Source organism: Fulmarus glacialis, unplaced genomic scaffold (assembly GCF_000690835.1).
Source record: "Fulmarus glacialis isolate BGI_N327 unplaced genomic scaffold, ASM69083v1 scaffold10876, whole genome shotgun sequence".
NCBI lineage: Eukaryota > Metazoa > Chordata > Aves > Procellariiformes > Procellariidae > Fulmarus > Fulmarus glacialis.
In genome coordinates, this window is record NW_009216230.1 from 13,846 (window position 1) to 34,138 (window position 20,293).

Here is a 20,293-nt window from a genome sequence, read left to right on the forward strand (position 1 = left end):
GGTTGATCCAAGTAGGAAATCAGCAAATATCTTTGAAGAGCTCAAACTCCTACAAAACACTCCACTTAAATAAAACTTAACACATGCAGCTGTGCTATAACCGATGAGTGTCCAAGAGCAAGGGAGTTCATGGATGTGACACACAGGAGGAGAAGCTCCTCATCTAAAGGCATGGAAAGTCAAAATGTTCTTGCTATCTGTCCTACCTCCTTAAAGTAACCCACAAGCTGTTCCCTGGCAAAGGAGGCATGGTGACAGCAGCTCTCAAGTGTCAGACATATGGGAGGAGAGCTCATTTTAGGTCTGACAGGGTGCACCCAGACACCATACTCGCCCATGGGAAAAGGGACGCCATACATCACCCACCAGCAATGTCAGAAGCCACAAACTCTTATAAATGGAGTTTGTTAATATGTACATACATATTATATGAGTTTATACATAAAATACATTGATATAAGGACTAAACTGTAGAAGGGACTCTACTAAAAGGACAAGAAGAATGACTGGGGAAGCGAAAGAAAAGAGTATTCAGATCTGAGCCATAGGAAAAAAACAGAAACAAGAAAAAAAAAAATCTGTTAGTCTTAAATTCAATTCAGCCTCACACTAATATTTTGAGGATGACAGCCAGCGGGACTCAAACTGCAACTTAGCTGGACAATCTGAAAAAATTTACTTACTGGCTGGTATAGAAAGGGATACTTGAAAATGTTGAAAAGTTTATTCAATTCCTACCAAGATGGTAATAAGATAGATAGTAGGATGACGTCCACGACACACATTTTATGTCTTTTGCTGAAGTTGCCACGACATCAAATCACAAACCTGTCAAACCTGAACCATCCAAGCAGCTCCAAGGAATCTAGTGATAAAGACTCCATAGTTACACTGAAATATAATTAAAAATATGCAAAATGGAAAACGTGCCATCATCTGTTCATGTGCAGTGTTACAAACAGGATGCACATTCTTTTTTCTCCCCCCTCCCCCTTTTCTTTTAAGTATCACAATGTTAGTTCCAAATGGTTTGAAAATTAACAACATAAACATAACATTAAAAAAAAAAATATCTCATTCCAAGGATGTTGTACATCACTTTAAAACTGAACTGCTTCACAGTTGAGATTTTTCAAGTAGCCCTTCTTTTTCACCTCAAATCCTACAGTTTTTATGCATTAAATGATATGACCCAAAACCTACAAATCTACATAGTAAATAAAACTCCATGTGTGTCTTCTGCTTCTGCTGCAAGTCTAGGCTTTCTGTGTCAAAAATGAGCCCAGGTAAGAGCAAAATGCACACAAATGTGCTCCCAGTTATTACACAGTGCTATGAGCTTTCTCAACCTCTAAAAATGAAGAAAAAGGAGGGAAGATAAAACTCCTGTTGTCCCTCAGGAAATCCATATCTCTGAAACATCTTTTGTCTCCTGATTACATGACCAGGCATAAAACCTGCTTGGAATAATCACACATGCAAATTGTAATTTTTACTGTTGCAAACGCTGATATGATTGAAATTTACTTTCCAAGAACATCTGGGACACTAAAATTGAGTGGTTAAAAATGTTCCATTTTTCCACAGTATTCAGAAGTCCTGTAATAATGTATGAACAACTAGTGGTAAAAAGGAGCAGTGTTTTGTTTATTGTGCTCAGAGTATTTTGGAACTAAGCTACTATTATCTTTTGTCATGTGCATCCTTTTTTTTTTCCTTTTCCATTTTTTAAGGCTACTTCTATACCCACGAACCGAGCAGCGCTTCAGCGTCTAAGCCCAAGCACTGGAACACTGTCGTCTGTATCATTAAGCTGCTAAAAGTGTATCCGTCATGCTTTTGATCTAAGTTGACTGACTCTCAGCTCCAAAATAGCCAGGAATGATGTGAGAGTTAGGTAAGGTCAGGGATCGTTTCTAATAGGTAGCTTACATGTGGCCCCCATTTTGGGGAGAATGGAGAGCATAACACAGATACAGCCAGACCAGGTCATTGGCCTCACCAACAAAAAAAGGCCCTGGACTATTTGCCCTACAAGCATAGATGTAACCAGCTCACAGCAACTCAATTACATTTGCAGGTCCATTTTTATTCACAGGAGCATCCAGGCATGTGCTTGAAGTTAAGCATGTCTTTAAATGTTTTCAAGAATAAGCATTCTTTAATTGAGGCTTCAGTGTTTCTTCTAAAGTAATTGGGACTTTTTTTAATTAAAGGTTCATTCTCATGTCAACCCTGAAGTCTAGCAGCCTAAAAAGAAGCTTAATTAAATTTAAAAAAAAAAAAAAAAAATCATCACAGAAATTTCTCTGGCAAAACATAGTTAAAAAACATGTCAAGTGAAAAGATCCTACCTATACTGAAAATGAATGTACAGTTAACAAAAAAAAAAAAAAAAGGCTTCACAGTAAAGAAAGAAAAAAGAACAAAAACTTGATTTCCCCAAAAAGGTAAGAGAGAAAGATGAAGGCCAATTATACTGGTAAACTGAAATTATCAACCCCTGTCAGTTTACCACATTATTTCATAAACCCAATGTCTCACCAGCCCAGAAATTACATTTCTTCAAGTTAATCCCCAAAAGACTGGTCTCTGGGAAGGCTGAGGTAGAAAACACTTGAGCAGACAGTCTGGTGAAGCATTTTACAAAAGATTGAAGGGTTCATCCAAAAGCTTTTAAAACAAGAAACTTGCCTATTTTACTACTAACTACTCTGATAAGAGTTTGCCTCTCTAAGACTACAATACTTAAGGCATGGTCTGTGCTCTACTAAGGGCTCCAACTGCAACTGTAGGACAACGGCCATGCTCAGAGAAGCCTGGGAGTGACAACGCTTCAGAAATACTTAGAAGAAATACAGAAGAAGAAGCAAAAAAGGAGAAGCAAATGTCAGGAGCTGGTCTGAGAAAGGCAAAAATCAGAAGGCAGGTAATTTGTATTAAACACCCATGTTTGGGGGTACTGCTCTTCCTTCCAAGTGACTTATTTTCTTGAAAATACCTAGCATCTCCATTATGTTTTTCACCTGAGGATCTGAAAGCTCAACAGATACGACAAAATTTCTCTCAACAGTAGATGATTAGCTGGGTGTGACAAAATCAAAAGAAGCAAGAGAGCTCGCACTAAAGATCAGTCTGTGACGCAGCTGGTGCCAAAGGACCCCAAAATGCTGACTGCATAGCCACCGCAGGCCAACAACCAGTACCTGACACCGTCACTTCCTTCCTCTTTCGGCAAAATTTCTTTCAGACTGAAGAGTTTTGTTTTGTGACAATTTTATGGTTTGTAAGAACAATAAATATATCAAAGCCTGGCCCACTGATGAGAACAGTAGTTAACAACAACAAAAAAAGGATGCATTATCTGACTATTAATTCTCTGCTTTGAGAAGCCGAGCAACTATTTCAATTTCAGATGTATTTCAGGTTGAAGTTATGATCACTTGGTACAAAAGTCACCTGAGACTTTTTCCGTACTAATTTTTTAGGATTTTTCACAGCAATCTTCAGGAAAAAGCCCACCCTGTTAACACAGATTATGCAAATCTGCAGCCACCATCAGGTACCATTCTTATTTTACTGCTATACACAAACAACACAAAAATTAATCTGACCTAGTCATTTCCTCATTCTGCTTTTCAATGCCTGTATTCGATAACTGTAAGTATACTAATTCATTACTGATAGCAATTTAACGTGAGTTTATTCCCACGTTTTGGGTTTTTTTAAACCATTTTTTGGTAGGGTTATCATTCTGTTATCCACAGCCTAACTAACTCCTGCACTTTACGAAAGCTTTTTATTTCACACCAAATGGCAGATTACCTCCTGATTTGTCATTACTGAACAAAGATATGTCTGCCAAGCTCTTTTAGTTATGGACTAATTCACAGACATGTCAAATGACGTAAGGAAACTAAAATACCCAAAGTCTTAGTACAGGCTCAAGTTCAGATGCCAAAATATGCCCTAATGTATAAGATACCTGTACTTTTGCTCAATGTTAATAACCAAGATTACAAGATTACCTACAAATGCTTCTAAGGAAAGCAGAAATTGTTGCAGAGCTCCCATAGTACACGGCAAATACAGTCTCTATACATTTTACATGTGTTTCCCAATTGTGTCAAGGAACTACTGCAAAGAACAGCAATTTTAAGATGATGTGCATTAATATAAAACTGTCCATCACCTAGGATGCTCTTATATAGTGCTTAATCTCTTGTTCTGTATTTGTCAGGGGGTTTTGCCACAAAGTTACTCAATTCTCTTCTGCTCCTGCAATTATTTTTGTAAAATATTTTTATACTACTCAATATTTCTCAAGCTTGTGAGATTACTTAAGCCAATGTAATTTAAACTTTCATTGTACAATTCTGGCAGGAAGCATATATACTGGAAAACTATTTTCAGAGTTCAGATTCTCTCTCTCATAGACCACAAAATACAACTGCTGGATTTTGATGTATTTCCTTGCTTTATCAGACATATCAATCCATGCCAATCAACATTGACATGCTTGATTTTTCCCTAAACAAAACATACACACACACACACAAAAGAGAACAGAATCAGTCAAATAGAATACTTCTCTAGCTTCGACGTGACTACATTTTCCTTTGCTTTTGGGGAGCGCAACACTGTGCATTATGACAATGCGTAATTGACATCAATACTTTCCAGTCAGGATATAAATCCTACTTTCTCCATTGTCACTGATGATAATGAAAACAACAATTCTACTTTTACTTACTCACAAGAAAACTGTCTTGCTGCAGTCATGAGAAATGTTTTACTATAAATTTTGCTACAATGTATGTTGTTATTGTACATGACTTAATTATATAAAGTAAGCATTTTATAAAATACATTCTTCCTTACATCTGTACTTCTCTTCCAGAAGGCCCTTAGAGAGAGACATCAAGCCAATTTTCAGGGACTGCACTCGAATTTTTCCAGTTCGGCCACTGAAATTATAAAGATAAGACAAATTAATACAGTTTAATTTTATTTCATTCCAACTCAAGTCTATTCAAAAAAGCAAAGGCATTGGTGAGTTTTACTTCAAATATACTTCAATCTCAAAACAAATTAACACTACAAATCACATTAAGAATGCTTCCCTTACAAAAGCTCAGCTCGCCTTTAAGTGGTTTACATGTCAAAACAGTTCGTATTACTCCAAAAGGGCAGACATTTAGCTCTGTAAAGCTCTCAACATGATTTAATAATGTGATATACACAGAAAAAATACACGAGCACACAGCAGGAAAGCCTATTACTCAGTGTGAAACACAAGGACTGCAAAATAAAACCAAGTTTTCATATCATAGTAATTCATTCATTTTTTTCACTTCATTTTTTCTTTTTATATTTAAAATGCTCTGATATACATGTGTACCAGGACATAAGCAGCCAACCACATGCAATAATTAAATGATGTGGAGCTGTTGTTCTTTTTATGCAATATGACTTCAGGCTCATCTTGTCCAACATGAAAAAAAAATAATGCCCAACCCCCCAAAAAACACACATCAAACCTTAAGCAACTTGAGAACAGGTAAGTGGGTACCAAAGCAAGTGATTTTAAACCTGCAAGACAAACACTGTTCAAAAACATACTAAAGCAATAAACCCAGGGTACATGGAAAAGGACAATTTTAAAGTTCAAAAGACCAGGGCAGAAACATATTCTTAAAAGATCTGACAACTTCTTCTTTCAAAGACCAAAAAAGATGACACAATTTGTCTTTAGATGAGACATGGAAAAAAAAATCATGAGAATAGTAGTTAAACTGTATATATTATACACGAACCCCTGCATTTAAGGTTAGCTGGGTCCCTTCACCAGCAAGTAAGATATTACTAAAATTAATATCACCTCAAACATTACTTTGGTCCCTTCTGTCATGCAGAAGTGATCTATCCTTTAATTACTTCTGGAGTGGTTATTAGATATCTCTTCCTGTCCTATCCATTCAACATATGGTCTGCTGTCTGATTTACTTCACAAATGTTGTGCTGAATACAAAATTATTAATTTACTCCTGGGCTCTCAGTAAATTAGCTAAGCGCCTTACAAATATTAATGCATTTGTCTTCACAACCATCACCTAATCTAGTGAGACTAGATAGTATTATCTTCTCTATTCCACAAGCTGGAACAGAGGTACAGAGAAATTATTGCTAAATTAATCAAAAACACCCATTACTTTTACTGCCGAGTTTGAAAATCAGGACCCAATTTTCCAGAATGTTATAAAAGTGCCACCTATTTTATACATTCAAGCTTAACTTCAAATTACCTCTTTCAATCACAGACACTACCTCATTCTGGCGTACCTTAACGTGTAAATGGCTCATTTTGCAACCTTGATAAGTTCTTTCCCCATTCTTTCCCATGTAGCATTGTCTGTGTTTTAACTTTATATTCAATGGAAAAACAAAGCTGAACATTCATTTGGGTTTGATTTAACTCAAAATCAATTTAACTTTGACTGACTACAGCATTTGTTTATTAAAGGCAGAAACTCAGTAAGACTTTGCAGCTATAAGGTCAGGGCACACATGTGGAGGCTTCAAACTTCTCCAGATTTCAGCAGATTGGTATAGGGACTGTGAAAAACTTCCTTCACACAAAAAGCATTTTCTCAATAAATAATAAAAAGAATTACAAAGCCTGCAATATTACATTCTTCTAAAGAGTAACATATTTCCCCCTAGCCTTTTTCTTGGAAACAGCTAAATATTAGCACTGAAATTATGTATACAGTAAAAAACCCACAACAAAACCACACCTCCTCCCACCCCACCCCTCCAGACTTTGCAGCACTGACACTTCCAATTCAGTGGTTTAAGTTTGCCCACCTTAGAGAGTCACAAAACCACTGAGGTTGGGGGGGACCTCTGGAGATCATCTAGACCAATGCCCCTGCTCCGTCAGGCAGAGCAGGTTTTCCTGGATCATATCCAGTCAGGTTTTGAATATTTTCAAGGATGGTGACTGCACAGCTTCTCTCACCAACCTGTGCCACTGTTCAATCACCCTCATATTAAAAAAATATTTTTCTTATATGTTTAAGCAGAATTTCCTGTGTTTCAGTTTGTGCCCACTGCCTCCTGTCCTGTCACTGGGCACCACTGAGAAGAACCTGGCTTCATCTTCTCTACTGCTTCCATCGGGTATTTATGCACATTAATGAGATCCTCCTGAAATTTCTCTTCTCCAGGTTGAAAAGTCCCAGCTCTCTCAGCCTCTCCTGATACATCAGATACCACAAGTCTTTAACCATTTTCATGGTACTTCACTGGACTTTCTCCAGTTTGTCCATGTCTCTTTTGTCCTGGGGAGCCCAGAACTGGACTCAGCACTCCAGATGCGTCTCACCAGCACTGAGTAGAGGGGAAGGATTACCTCCCTCGACCTGCTGGGAAGGCTTTTCCTAATGCAGCCTGGGAGACTATTGGCCCACTTTGCCACAAGCGCATGTTGCTGGCTCATGTTCAACCTGGTGTCCACCAGGACCCCCAGGGCCTTTCCTGCAAAGCTGCCTTCCAGCCAGTTGTCCCCCAGCCTGTACTGGTGTATGGGGTTCTTCCTCCTTAGGGGGGGGACTTGGCACTTCCCTTCATTGAAGTTCGTGAGATTCCTGTTGTCCCCTTTCTCCAGCCTGTCAAGGTGCCTCTGAATGGCAGCACACCCATCTAGTTGTGCTGTGTGTACAAACATCTAAAAATCAAGACCTTACAGTGAGAAGGTTCAGGAAACTTTTTGATGCCTGAATTCATACAAAATTTATGTCAAGTATTTAGAATTAAGTGCCAGCACACTATTCAGATTCACTATAGTGATAGAAGCATGCTTGTCATTACAAAATCAATTGATAAGACCACTTTAAGCAGCTCAGATGTTTTTTGCTCTGATCCTGATGAAGGGAAGTCTGAACCATTATACCTCTATTAGAGCAAAGTTGTCCATTCTCCGTCAATACAACAGTGAAAGGTAGTATAGAAATGGCACATTATTGACCTCTGACCTATCTTCAAGTGAAAAATGGCAAAACCATTATAGCTGCTTGTCAGAAGCGCTTTTCTTGTTCACTGAAGTCCGTTTGTCCCTCTGGATATATCTGAGCCCTCTTTCCCCAGGCAATACAAAGGCTAAGAATTCATTGCCCTCATAGTTGATGCTGACATTCTTCTCCTTCTCCCAAATGAATGTTTTAGTGGGGAAGGGAAGAGGAAAAAGAGGTGAGGTGAAGGAGGAAATGAAGAAATCCTTGGTTTTGTAGATGATTCTGTTGTCTCTACATATGCGCCAGTTAGGCTCTGGCCTATATGCCTCAGGTATGATGCCCCTGTTGCACCTTCATCCACTGCCAGTCAGGAGGTGGCACAGAACCCACAAAAATTTCAGCTTTTAAACCTGCCAAAATAGGCTTTAAAAAAAAAGGTACACATCATTTCCAGGCATGGTAGAAGAGTGTGTTGAAAGTATATACTACAGAGAGGACTAGTTCAGTGGGGAATCAGCTAACTAGATCATTTGGTCAAGGGCATGGGAGGGTACCATGCTGCACGGGTAGAAACGCTGGATTGGGACTGGAGCACATACAACTTTTTTGCATAGTTTGGACTCTCCATCCAAGCAGAGAGCAACCATTCAGCTGTTTCAGAGATCCAATACAGCTGCGGAGAGTATCAAAAAGCTACTTTATATAAAAACTGATGACTGTCGCTACTGTACAATAACATAAGCAAATGAGGAAAAAAAGGGTAAGCTGTAGTATCAGAAGAGAAAGGGAGAATACTTTTATCCTGTATCTTACTACAGGAGATACTGGAACTAGAGGATGCAGAAGAGAGCGGGGGAAGAACAGGTAACACAGATAACAGGGGCAGTAGACATGAGCCACGCCTCATGAGTTCCCTTGCCAATCCCATAACAACTGACCTCCAAACAAATGAAACAACTACGATCCCAATCTCACTACATTGGGCACAAGCTGTGTGGAGCACTTGGGAATCACATAATATAGTTTAGCACTACTCGGCCACAGGAACATCTCAGCTGCAAAACAGCATGCTAAACCCTGAAACTAACATTTCTTTTTCTGCCCAAACACCTAGGAAATTCAATGACAGACATTAAAGCAGAGTTCAAGTTATCTGAAGGTATGTCTTTGCAGGAAAATGAGTTCAATGAACTTTCCAAAAATGTTCCATAATCATGCAACCGTCATATGCAAACTTTATTCTTTTCTCTAAGTAACATCCTAATACACAGTTAGGACCCAAAACTCCTTTGACAGGCAAACACAGTTTAGACCATAGTCAAAACAGAGGGCTGTGACACCTGTAAATTATAAATGTACTGATCAGGATATAAATAATATTAGATTGTTGAATATAAGTGTACAAAACTATTTTTACCAACAATGGTATGCAAGTATTCTGTGGCATCGTGATGGCATTGCCAGACATAATATATAAGCATTTTACCTAAGCCTGTGAACGCCAAAGGGACGAACAGTGATGGGCACAGCTGCACACAGGAGTTAGCCAGACAACAAAAAGTTGCCAGACAGAGGACAAGGTTAAATACAAGAGATTGCAAACAGGAATACACAATAAGGATGACTGGCAAATCAACAGAAAACAAGATAAGCAATATCAAGTCCAGAGGAACTCTATGTCCCCTGAGGGTGGGGGGCAACAGCATAAAAACTTCAGGCACTAGCAAGGAAGACTGGAGAAGTAAGATGAGCCCCCTTCATTTCTGACTTCTGTCAAAGAGCTCTCAAGCCTGGTCAATGCTGACACTACAATTAAGGACTACCAAGGAGAGCAGCTATCAGTTATCTACATAACCCAGCAACAGGAGGCAGCTTGGTAGATCTCTGAAGGTCCCCACAGATGCCTCCCCTTGGTCAACCATGGAGTTGATCAAGGAGTCAATGGAGCTCATTTTCCTGCCCTACAGAGGGCCATGTCCTCCCCAGAGAAAAATGCTATCACAGCCTGCCAAGCTGCTCCTGCAGAGTCCTCTATGAATCAAGACAGCTATCATGCTGGAATGCAACTGGAGTGCATGCAGAAAATTTCCATCAGCTACTGTCAAAACCAGGGCATAAAGTTAAGGCTGACTGAGCAGGTCTCGCATCCTTCTCATTCCTCAGAAGTTCAGATTTTGCTGAACTTAACATGCGGGTAAGGCCAGGGATATTAACTCAATCTGGGGTTAGAATTTGCCAGGTGTATAAGTGCAACAATAAATAACAAAGTTGTAATTCTTCAGGGGAAGCCTGGGCCATAGAGAGTGATCATGAATGACACCTTTGATCATATGGAAAAGGTTAGCATATGTGCCATACCATAGATACCCTTCCTAGACTAATACACCAAAGAAATCAAATTTAAAAGAATGCATTATCACCACAAAAATCAAGAAAATTTTAAAGTTTAAGTACAGGAAGTCAGATAAACATTGCAAGACTTTAAAAACAGTGCATGTAAAAGCTTCTTTATGGACATGGGTAATTTTGGAAAAGGTTAGCATATGTGCCATACCATAGATACCCTTCCTAGACTAATACACCAAAGAAATTAAATTTAAAAGAACGCATTATCAAAAGTATCCTATCACCACAAAAATCAAGAAAATTTTAAAGTTTAAATACAAGAAGTCAGATAAATATTGCAAGACTTTAAGAACAGTGCATGTAAAAGTTTCTTTATGGACATGGGTAATTTTGATTGAAATAATGAGTCATCGCCCACAATTAGTACATGTATTCTATATAACGTATGACAGACTTTAAAATATCTGAAACAATTCATTTCAAGGGGTATGGAGTTATTCCATTAGTACTGAAAGTTACCAGTCCATTTCATATAAATGAATTTTGGAGATTTTACCAAATTTGATAGTATATAGTCCAGAACAATTACCACCAGCTATTGCTTTTGGGTGATTTAAACACAGGCCTGGCCAAATGATTTTATAGAGTAAACAATTTCTTTCACAGCTCTCATTGTAAAATGCAATGCGTTTATTTATAATTTCATTAAAAGAAAAAATCTCTGGACTAACCAAAACAAGGAACTTCAACTTTGGACAATGTCTACAGGGCAGATGTTGCTGTCTGGAACAACCTTTGAGTCCTTGAAGAAGTAAAAGTCACCGAGTAAATTTAATGTTTCTATCCTCTACTCAGCTTGAAGAATGAATCATTGCTGATGTGTCAGAAAATACCAGAACACAAAAGACTTGCCTACTATTTCTAAAAATAAATTGGTTTTTTTTAAGGGCCAAAGACATCTGTAGGTAAGTCTGAAGAACTACCCAGTTTGTCATCAATCTGTGAATCAGTAATTAAATCTCAGGTTAATAGCATGCGACTAACAGATGCTTTTTGTAGGCAGTTTAATGATTTGAAACATTGTATATGTATAACACCAATGCAGTAAACAATGGAAATGCCAAGACACAAATTAGTTCTTTCCTAAAGGCCAATTGAAAAAAAAAAAGGCAGCTCAAAATTAGTGCCTGTTCTTTCAGCTTTTTTTTTTTTTTCCTGGAGTGGATTTGAAAGGGGAGCAAGGAAACATACTGTAAAAGGTAATTTTATCTCAGAAAATCTTCATTCTCCATTTTTCAAAGTTTGACTGAAGATTAAAGTCTTTCACCAGCTTGAAGAATTATCTACACTAATGCTTTCAACATAATAATCATGGAGAAATGGGAGCAACAGGAAATGTTACTGAAAGAAAGGTTTGTTGCTTACTATGTGCCTTTTAAATATGAACAGATTAAACAACTGACTTCTAACTGAAGTTAGGAAGCAAAGGTAAGCTGAAAAAAATATAATGGATTTGTGATCAATCTGAAAAAACCCCAACCACTTAATACAAAAAAATTATCTGACATTATTAAGTCTCTCACTCTAAATAACCAATAACATTTAAGTCAAGCAACCCACTTGATCTACTGCCCTATTTGCAAGTGATGTGTTTATTCACCCACAATACAGAGCTCTGCAAAATAAAAATAATTGCAGGAAGAAGTCCCAGTCATTATTCGATTGGCTCTCCAGTCTTCCAGCACTAATGATGAGAAGTCCAACTAACAGAAATGTGACAACATTAAACAGCAATATTCGAATGCCAAAGCATAATAGGTAGTCAGCACATAAATGATAAACGGTCATATGTACTCCGTTCCCTCCTTCCCTCTCCCCTACCACAATATTTAAAATAAAAATAAAATATCCACAAACTATCGGAGTACTGACATGTAATCCTCTGGGGGAAAAAAAGCAAAAAGCTATGAACTGTTAGAATTTGGCACTGATTAAGTGAGTGAACATAGTGAAGATAATGCATACATCAACAAGTAACAGCTCTCTTTTGCAAAGCCAGGTATATGAATTTCTCTCATTACTCAAGAAATACTTTTGCTCTTTCCATCTTCAAATGGGAAGAAAGGAAAGAAGTTTGGTAACCAACATCATGCAGCTTAGAAATTCTGATTTATAGTTCTGTGTATAACTCTGAACTAAAGCATATATTCAGACACACTGAAGGGAGCATCCCATGTATTGCACTACTGTTTACTCAGCTCCAGAAGAGTCCTGAAATGCCTTTGCTCAAGCAATGTAAGGAGATACATTATAGGGAATGGAGGAGCTGATGGAAACCATGTCTTTTGCCAGTTTTTACTACAGAAGGGAGATGAGAATAGTGAACACCACTAAGAAAAATGAGCAACAAACTCATGACTCAAAATAAAAACATACTGACTGTAGGTCATGCAGGCTGAAATCATAGAACCATAGAATCATTAAGGTTGGAAAAGACCTCTAAGATCATCCAGTCCAACCGTCAACCCAACACAACCATGCCCACTAAACCATGTCCCTAAGCGCCTCATCTACACGTCTTTTAAATACTTCCAGGGATGGTGACTCCACCACTTCCCTGGGCAGCCTGTTCCAAGGCCTGACCACTCTTTCAGTAAAGAAGTTTTTCCTAATGTCCAGTCTAAACCTCCCTTGGCGCAACTTGAGGCCATTTATTCTTGTCCTATCGCTGGTTACTTGGGAGAAGAGACCAACCCCCACCTCGCTACAACCTCCTTTCAGGTAGTTGCAGAGCGCGATGAGGTCTCCCCACTCAGCCTCCTCTTCTCCAGGCTAAACAACCCCAGTTCCCTCAGCCGCTCCTCATAAGCCTTGTGCTCCAGGCCCTTCACCAGCTTCGTTGCCCTTCTCTGGACACACTCTTGAAATAGAGCTGGGCACATATACATTTCTTGAAATAGAGCAGGGCAGGGCAGAGAGGTCAGAGTTCAACATTCAACAGAAGAAAGAAGTGTCTGGGGGCTCAGAAAGGACTGGCCAAAACCACAACGGGCTGCTGGAGTGGACTTTTTCATGTCCTCCGAGACTCAGTGTTGTCTCTGGAAATAACGGATGTGCATTTAAATAAACCCACAAGTTCTCACTGTAAGCATCCTGAAACATTCTTGAGGCAAACTCACAATCCACCAGGGAAATACAGCTTTGCTGCCAGGACCAGGGCAGGTGGATCACATAGCACCAGCACTCAGAATTAGTACAAGTTAGGAGCTGCTGGAAGTGAGCCAGGACCAGGACACCACTGACCCTCCAGAAGCAGACACTGAGATCAGAAGCACCACCGCTTGACAGAGGACTCAGGACAGGGAGCTCGGCCAGGATTATGTCATGCAAGTAACTAAGTGTAAAATAAATAACAAAACTGTCCCCACCTGTGGCAGAAATAGGATCTGGTACGAATGGCAAGCAATCTGGGCAATTTGGAATATTTACAGTATGAACACAGCTAAAGCAACATATCCAGTTCTCTACTCACATATACATTTCTTGAAATCCTTTCAATGTTTCTTTGGTAGTAGTATAAAAGCAGTGTAATGTTAGTTCAGTGTATCAGCATGACAGCATAAGAAACGTCTCATTGCAAGCAACTGCACTTTAATCACTGAGTCAAAAATGTCAAAAGATACAACTTTTTATTAAAGAACTTCTTAAGGCTTTATCATTTTTCTATCATCACGGACACTTCCTCAAGAAAGTAACTCAGAAAAAATATACAACAGTCCTTAAGTCTAGCGTTTTTGATAAGTTATATGTGCAAAAATTACCAATTCTGTCTCCATAGTTTATAGTTTGTTAATACTACATTAAATTCCTGGGATACACACTGTGAATAAAGACTTGTTACTTACCTATCATACACATTGAGTAGCCAGTTAAGACACATGTCCACACAAAGAGGAACATTCACCATATCTTTGTGTTTCTCTTCGAGGTCACTGTAGATAGTAGTGAGACAGCTGATCACATCCTGGACACCAATCAGCTGGTCGTTTTGACTCAACTTGTGCTGTTTGAAAACTTCACTTGTTGTGTTCAGGTCCAACAGGTCCACTAACAACAGATGATTAAAAAAAAAGAAAAAAGGCGTGAATATAGATGCCTGAGCATAGCATTCACAATACTTGTTCACATGCATATTGTAGCAAACACTGCAGACAATTAGCCAAGAAATAGCTTTCATTTAGTAACACTATAGTGAAAAACTGTTCCGTGAGAAGTCAACAGCATTTTGGTACTATATATTAAAAAATCCAGAATCAACAAGAACAACATAATGACACTGCACAGCTCAGATGAACATTTAAAAAGCCACTGAAGTAGCCTGTGTAATTAGAGTATCCTAACTTCAGATTATACTGGGAGTATACACACACTGGGAGTCCACTAGGCTTAGAGGATTCTTTGCATTTAGCATAAAGCAGAAACCCATTAAATGACTATCACTTTTGATTAAATGTGAAGCAAAGCAAATTCTTAGGTAACAACGTTCTCTTAAATGCAATAGGAATCTTCTGAGGCCTGATTAACTGAACAGCAGTTGCTAAATTAAGGCTTAAAAGAAAGCAGGGAGGGACACAGGGAAATCATTTATTGTAGTTTTCTGGAACACAAAATGCTACGCTTTCATGAAAAATATTTTGATCTCCTTTATTACAGCATGCTTTCTATAAGCAGCTGGTGATGCTATGGGTGTCACCCTTGAGGTGACAAGGGGTTTGGCCCCAAAACCATAGAAACGTGATTGAGATTGTGAAAATCTGGGTTTTGCATGGTGAAAATAAAAAGCTGTCAATAAGCTCTTCTAGTTCCTTTTGCAAATCAAAGTGGAAAAGAGGAAACTTACTTTGGTGTAAAAGAAGGAAGAATAATGTAAGTCAAAGGGTGGTATAATCCTCAGTGACATTTTTTGACAGAAGCAAGGACTTTAGCAAAAAAAATAGTTGCAATGTATCAGTATGCTTGCTACAGTGTATACAACATGAAGTTAAAAGTATATTCTGAGCTCATACAGAGCTGTTTCTGGAAAGCCAGTAACACATTTACACTATAAATGTCACCTCTCAAAGGAAATGAAACATGACAATCTCAGATGTGTTGCAAATTGCTGTGCACCAGTAACATTAAATAAGGACCCCAGAAGGGCAGTCTGTGCAAATCAGGTAAGTCTAGCTTGGGCTGGAAAAGAAGTACAGCAGAAAAAAGCAGGAGCAGGACAACACTAACCACTATGAGCAATTCTGTGAAGAACTCAATGAGCATCTACGAAAAGGTAAGGTTGTAGGCCAAAAAAGCGTTATACTCCCAATCCCATTTCCTCAATCTATCCTTCCTAATATCACTAAAATGAGAAACAGTACCTCACAGACCTTACTTTTTCTCTCCCTTACTGACATCTATACATTCTGTTCTAACTTTACAGCATCAGACTCGCAGGAGTTTTATGTTTGTTTGCTTTTTATTTTCTTTTTCTTTCTTTCTAAAAGCCCATCTCTTGGGCTTGCAAACAAAAACCAGCCATGTGTTTACCAAAAAGGCAAACTGCTAATTGCAGCAAAACACCCTGCAACGAGTTTGACCTGAGGTAGCCAAAGTATTTGGCAGTACACTGCAGCATAATCTTCTACAGTAGCTGCAAAATATGTAATACACTGGTAAAAGCTCACCGGCATATTTAAAAAGAAAACAAAACCAAAAAAAACCCACACCACGATGCAACACAGACTGGTTTTTTGAGGGGTGAAGTGAGGGGGGTGAAGGCAGGTGCAAAACTGTAACATGCTATCCAATCACATAAATATTGCACTTGGGAGAGATAGCCACTTTCCACGCTTTTCCTTCATGACCTACAGGGGGGAAAAAAAACCCCTCAAAATTATTGCAACCAGTCTGGTATTTTTTTCAACCTGTTTTTGTAATGTACTTAGTGGTTGGCTAAAAGCAGATAAGCAGCTTCCTAAAAGAGACTGACAGCACCCAAGCCCTGCCCTTTTTAAAGCCAGTGAAAACTTGGATTGCTTTGGAATGCCAGAAAGTTGTAGCCTTTGGGCTTGGCTTAGTATAACCATCCTTGCACTGAAAACGGCAATTCAACAGACGCTGGAGTACACCTGCTAACTTCACGTCTTGATCTGCTGGCATTAAGATCTTACATTCACATTTCTGCCAAAGGACTCTAGAGGGAATCGGGAGAGGTACTTTCAGTATTTTCATGCTAAAAAGAAACTCTGCTGCAGTACTAATGCAAATTAAACAAAACTTACACTTTTGGATGACACCATTCATGGAGAACAACCAGAGGAAATTACTTCTGACCCTGCTTACTTCAGCATGAACTTTGGGTACAGGCAGTTATCCTGCCGTGGTACGGTCTACCCACTAGCAGTGCCCCTGGATTGGGCTGATGTAAAGAGAGATTATTTTCTCATTACATTTCCATTTCTGAAAGTTTTTAAATAAACTGTGTTTATGCAGATGGGGAAAAGCTAACCTGAGATTCTCATGTCATTGCTGGCATGAAGCCTACTGTACACAGCTTTTAGTGCATTTTTGCAGTACCGTTCTGCATCTGCTCAAATGTGCTGAACGACCAATCCTGCTGTTAGCCAAAAAATGGACACAAGGGTCATTTCTTTCCTTTCTGCAGCGAGGAGACCTTCCCAAAGGAAAACTATAAACAGAAACCACGTCATTCAGCACAGTTCAAGCAGAAGTGACTGACTCAGGAGCAAGTAATGACATGCAGCTGCTAATGGCAAATTTGAGGCTGCTGTAACCCCACAGAAAATAGGCAGGCATTGCTATGGAGCTGTTGTATCAGAAAGACCTTGTGAATGACAGCAGTTCCTGCAAAAGACTGGATGGCTAAGGGAAGTCTACATGGCTCTCGCTTTTAGTATGGTGTGCCTTAATGTTCGTTCCTTAGCCTTGTGCAGTTGATATTCCTATTAGCATTCTTAAATTTTAAATCACCTAGAGGAGCTCAGTGACAGAATTCTGAATATACATGGCGGTTTTGTTCCCTTTCTCCCTTCCAGTACTACACTTCAGTACCTGGGGCAATATCATTTCTTGAAAACGAGCTAAAGTATGCTGCACAAGAATAAAATATTATAGTCAGGGGCTGGTGTTGCATAGCTGCCCAGTACAACTGCAACACAGGATACTCTCTCTGGCCCCATTCTTCTTCTGCTACAGTGGGAAAGTGCTCTCAGTACATCTGCCCCACATAATCTGAGACAGAGAAGCTAAGAATTTGTTCTTTCCAACCTGCAACCTTTCTCAGCTTCCTGTAAAATAAATACACATAGGTACATACACACATATATTAGTCTCTGCAGGAATCTACCTTCCGAAAAACAGAACGAGATGAAACGTGACTCTACTTTCCCACTTCTAAAGGAGGGTGGGAGAAGTGGGAAGGAATAACTTCCCCAGAACCATGTTTTTTTGACACTTATCAAGACCAAAGACTCAGAAGAGAGATTTGTCATCGGCAAAGTTTTCCACAGTGCAGTTCTCAAAATTACATACTCCTGAACCTGCTTGTATAGCACTAATACTGTGTTACCAGTCCTCGCTGCAAAGTCAAAATCTATCAAGTGCAAGTGGGACTGTGCATCCTGCTCCAGCTGTGCCCTTGAGTTCTCACCAAAAAGGCCTTTGCAGTTAGTTATACACACACTGCAGCTGTGACAGCAATTTGTCACATTTTACAGTTTACAATGACCTCATTTTCTAGTGATTTGTTTTGACATTTTCTTTGCCTTAGCACATAAGCCTTTCTGAAGCATTCTACATCCAAACACCTTCAAAAACCATCCGCATTTAAAACTAGAGGAAATACAATGGAAGACTAAAGTAACTCAGACCAGAGAATGAACGGCAGGGGCATAGAAGATGACTCTTTCGCTACATTTAAACAAAACCACCAACAAATACAAGTCAAGAAAAGAATTCTACATAGGGCTTAACCACTCTCCCCCTTCCTCCGAGAGGATGTGCTAGCACGTGCTGTGTTTTGGGTATCTCAGCAGCCATTCCTGGAACAGAATCAGGCTGAGAATCATCAGAATCAAAGGGAATTTGACCTGTTCCCTGGCAAGAAATAATCAGCTAAGCAAACAATGACAAAAGGAGCAGCACTGATTATATTTTTGAAGGTGGTCTTAAAATTGTGCCAGATCATAACGAGTTCCTGTTCAGAGACAGAAAACTCTTGTAGCATTTAGTTTTTTGGATAATGTGCAATGTCTTTCTTAAAAACCCACAATATTGTGTTCTCACAAATTACACCAATCCTTTGTCAAAGATGTGCATGTAATGAAGACAAAGATTTTTTTGGCTGTTGTCTCCTCCCATAAGGCAGAGAGATGGAGCAAGCAAACAGCTTCATAAATAACGAGGCAGATTGGATCTGTAGAGATGACAGTTTTACTCCTGGCTCTTTCAAAATGGAATATTCTCTTTACTTCTTACTACTTCCCTCTGTCCTCCTTCCACCTCCCTCCCCTGAAACTGGAGACAATATTCACTTTGATAGGAATGCACCTTTGAAATCTGTGAGTGAGGAGAGCGAACCATTGCAGCTATTACAGAAATTGATATATTTTGCAGTAAAAGCAAGAGCAGGAAGTATGCTCCTCCTCAAAGCTTATTTCAGAAGTAATGAAAGTGAAGTTTGTTCTATACAGGTCGCTAAACAATCTGTATGCCTGTCAGAAATAGGCAGCATGATTAGCATCCATCATGTGCGGTCTGTTTTTTCACTCTTCCCTGGGGAGCAGCACACACAAGGAGAATTTTACTTTGCTTTCTTGCTTTGCTTTTGGATTTTTAGGTACATCTTGATGCATACTTTATACCCTGCGCACTGATAACCAGAAAGCTTATAATGCTCTTTAGTCTAGCTGGGAGATGAAACTATAGCCTTGGGTGGGACCATATCTCTTGCACAGAGAAGCTCTAGGCTATGCCAAAGAAATACAGTTTTTCCGTCAATACCATCAGACAATCTTTCGAAGTACAGGTTCTACTTTTTCCCAAATGTAAGACCTTGAACCCAAGATCTCAAACTTGATTTGAAATTCTGTGCGAAGCCAGCATAGCATATAAAGAAGTGGTGAGAGGTACTCCCAAGAGCCTGTGCTGTTGCATAGATGCGCTCTAGCTTTCTGGAGTAGCTAGCTAGCATCTCAGGCACAGCTTCATTTGGTGTAATGCATATCTGAAGTCCAGCCAAGAAGCTACTGCCAAGATCAGACTGCTGTCTTCTAGGCTGGAAGGAAAACTAACCACCTGGATGTGGGAAGGGACCCTGCTTTGTGCAACTCCTTCCTTGCTTGCATCTTTAGGATGGCTTTGCCCTTCTTGTGTACTACTCAGACTGCAGTACTGTACACCCTTCAGGCCCGAAAAGTCCTTCCACAGCAAGGACTCCTGAGTTTGAAAAGAAAACTTGGTAATATTGTACAACATTTTTATACCAGCTGTTGCCAAGACCGTTCAAAAGGTCTAAAATCTGCGACCTTCACACTCATTCACAACCCACATCTCCTTCCAAAATTGTCCAGTTTACATTTTTTTTTCCTACTTCACTTTATTTTCTTTCCAGTAAATGTATGGTTTTATGTATTTTCTTTTCCATTCATAGTCCTAATAATTTTTAAAATTCACATTCTCACCATCTCTACAACAGAATTTTTTGCACTCCTTTCTTTTTGTACACCTTAATCTCCCCAGTTCTATGTTTCAGCTAGTTTTCTTCCACACACCCTTTCGTCTCTGCCTTTTCACAAAATCTCACTTCCTTTAAGCTTTTTGCCCTTTCAGTTATCTTCCTTGACTACCCTAGAGGGTAGGAAGGCTCTGCAGAGGGA

General features: G+C 39.2%; 1 protein-coding gene across 1 annotated transcript in view; it reads right to left on the reverse strand.

Moving 5' to 3' along the window:
* LOC104077841 (utrophin-like) overlaps positions 1–14,468 on the reverse strand; it is a gene marked incomplete at both ends in the record, with an annotated part of 21,673 nt that extends 7,205 nt beyond the window's left edge. The window contains 2 exons of the mRNA XM_009579231.1: positions 4,882–4,967; positions 14,267–14,468. Coding sequence (XP_009577526.1) covers positions 4,882–4,967; positions 14,267–14,468 — 288 coding nt within the window. The remainder of the gene's footprint in view (positions 1–4,881; positions 4,968–14,266) is intronic.
* Positions 14,469–20,293: the final 5,825 nt, after the last annotated feature.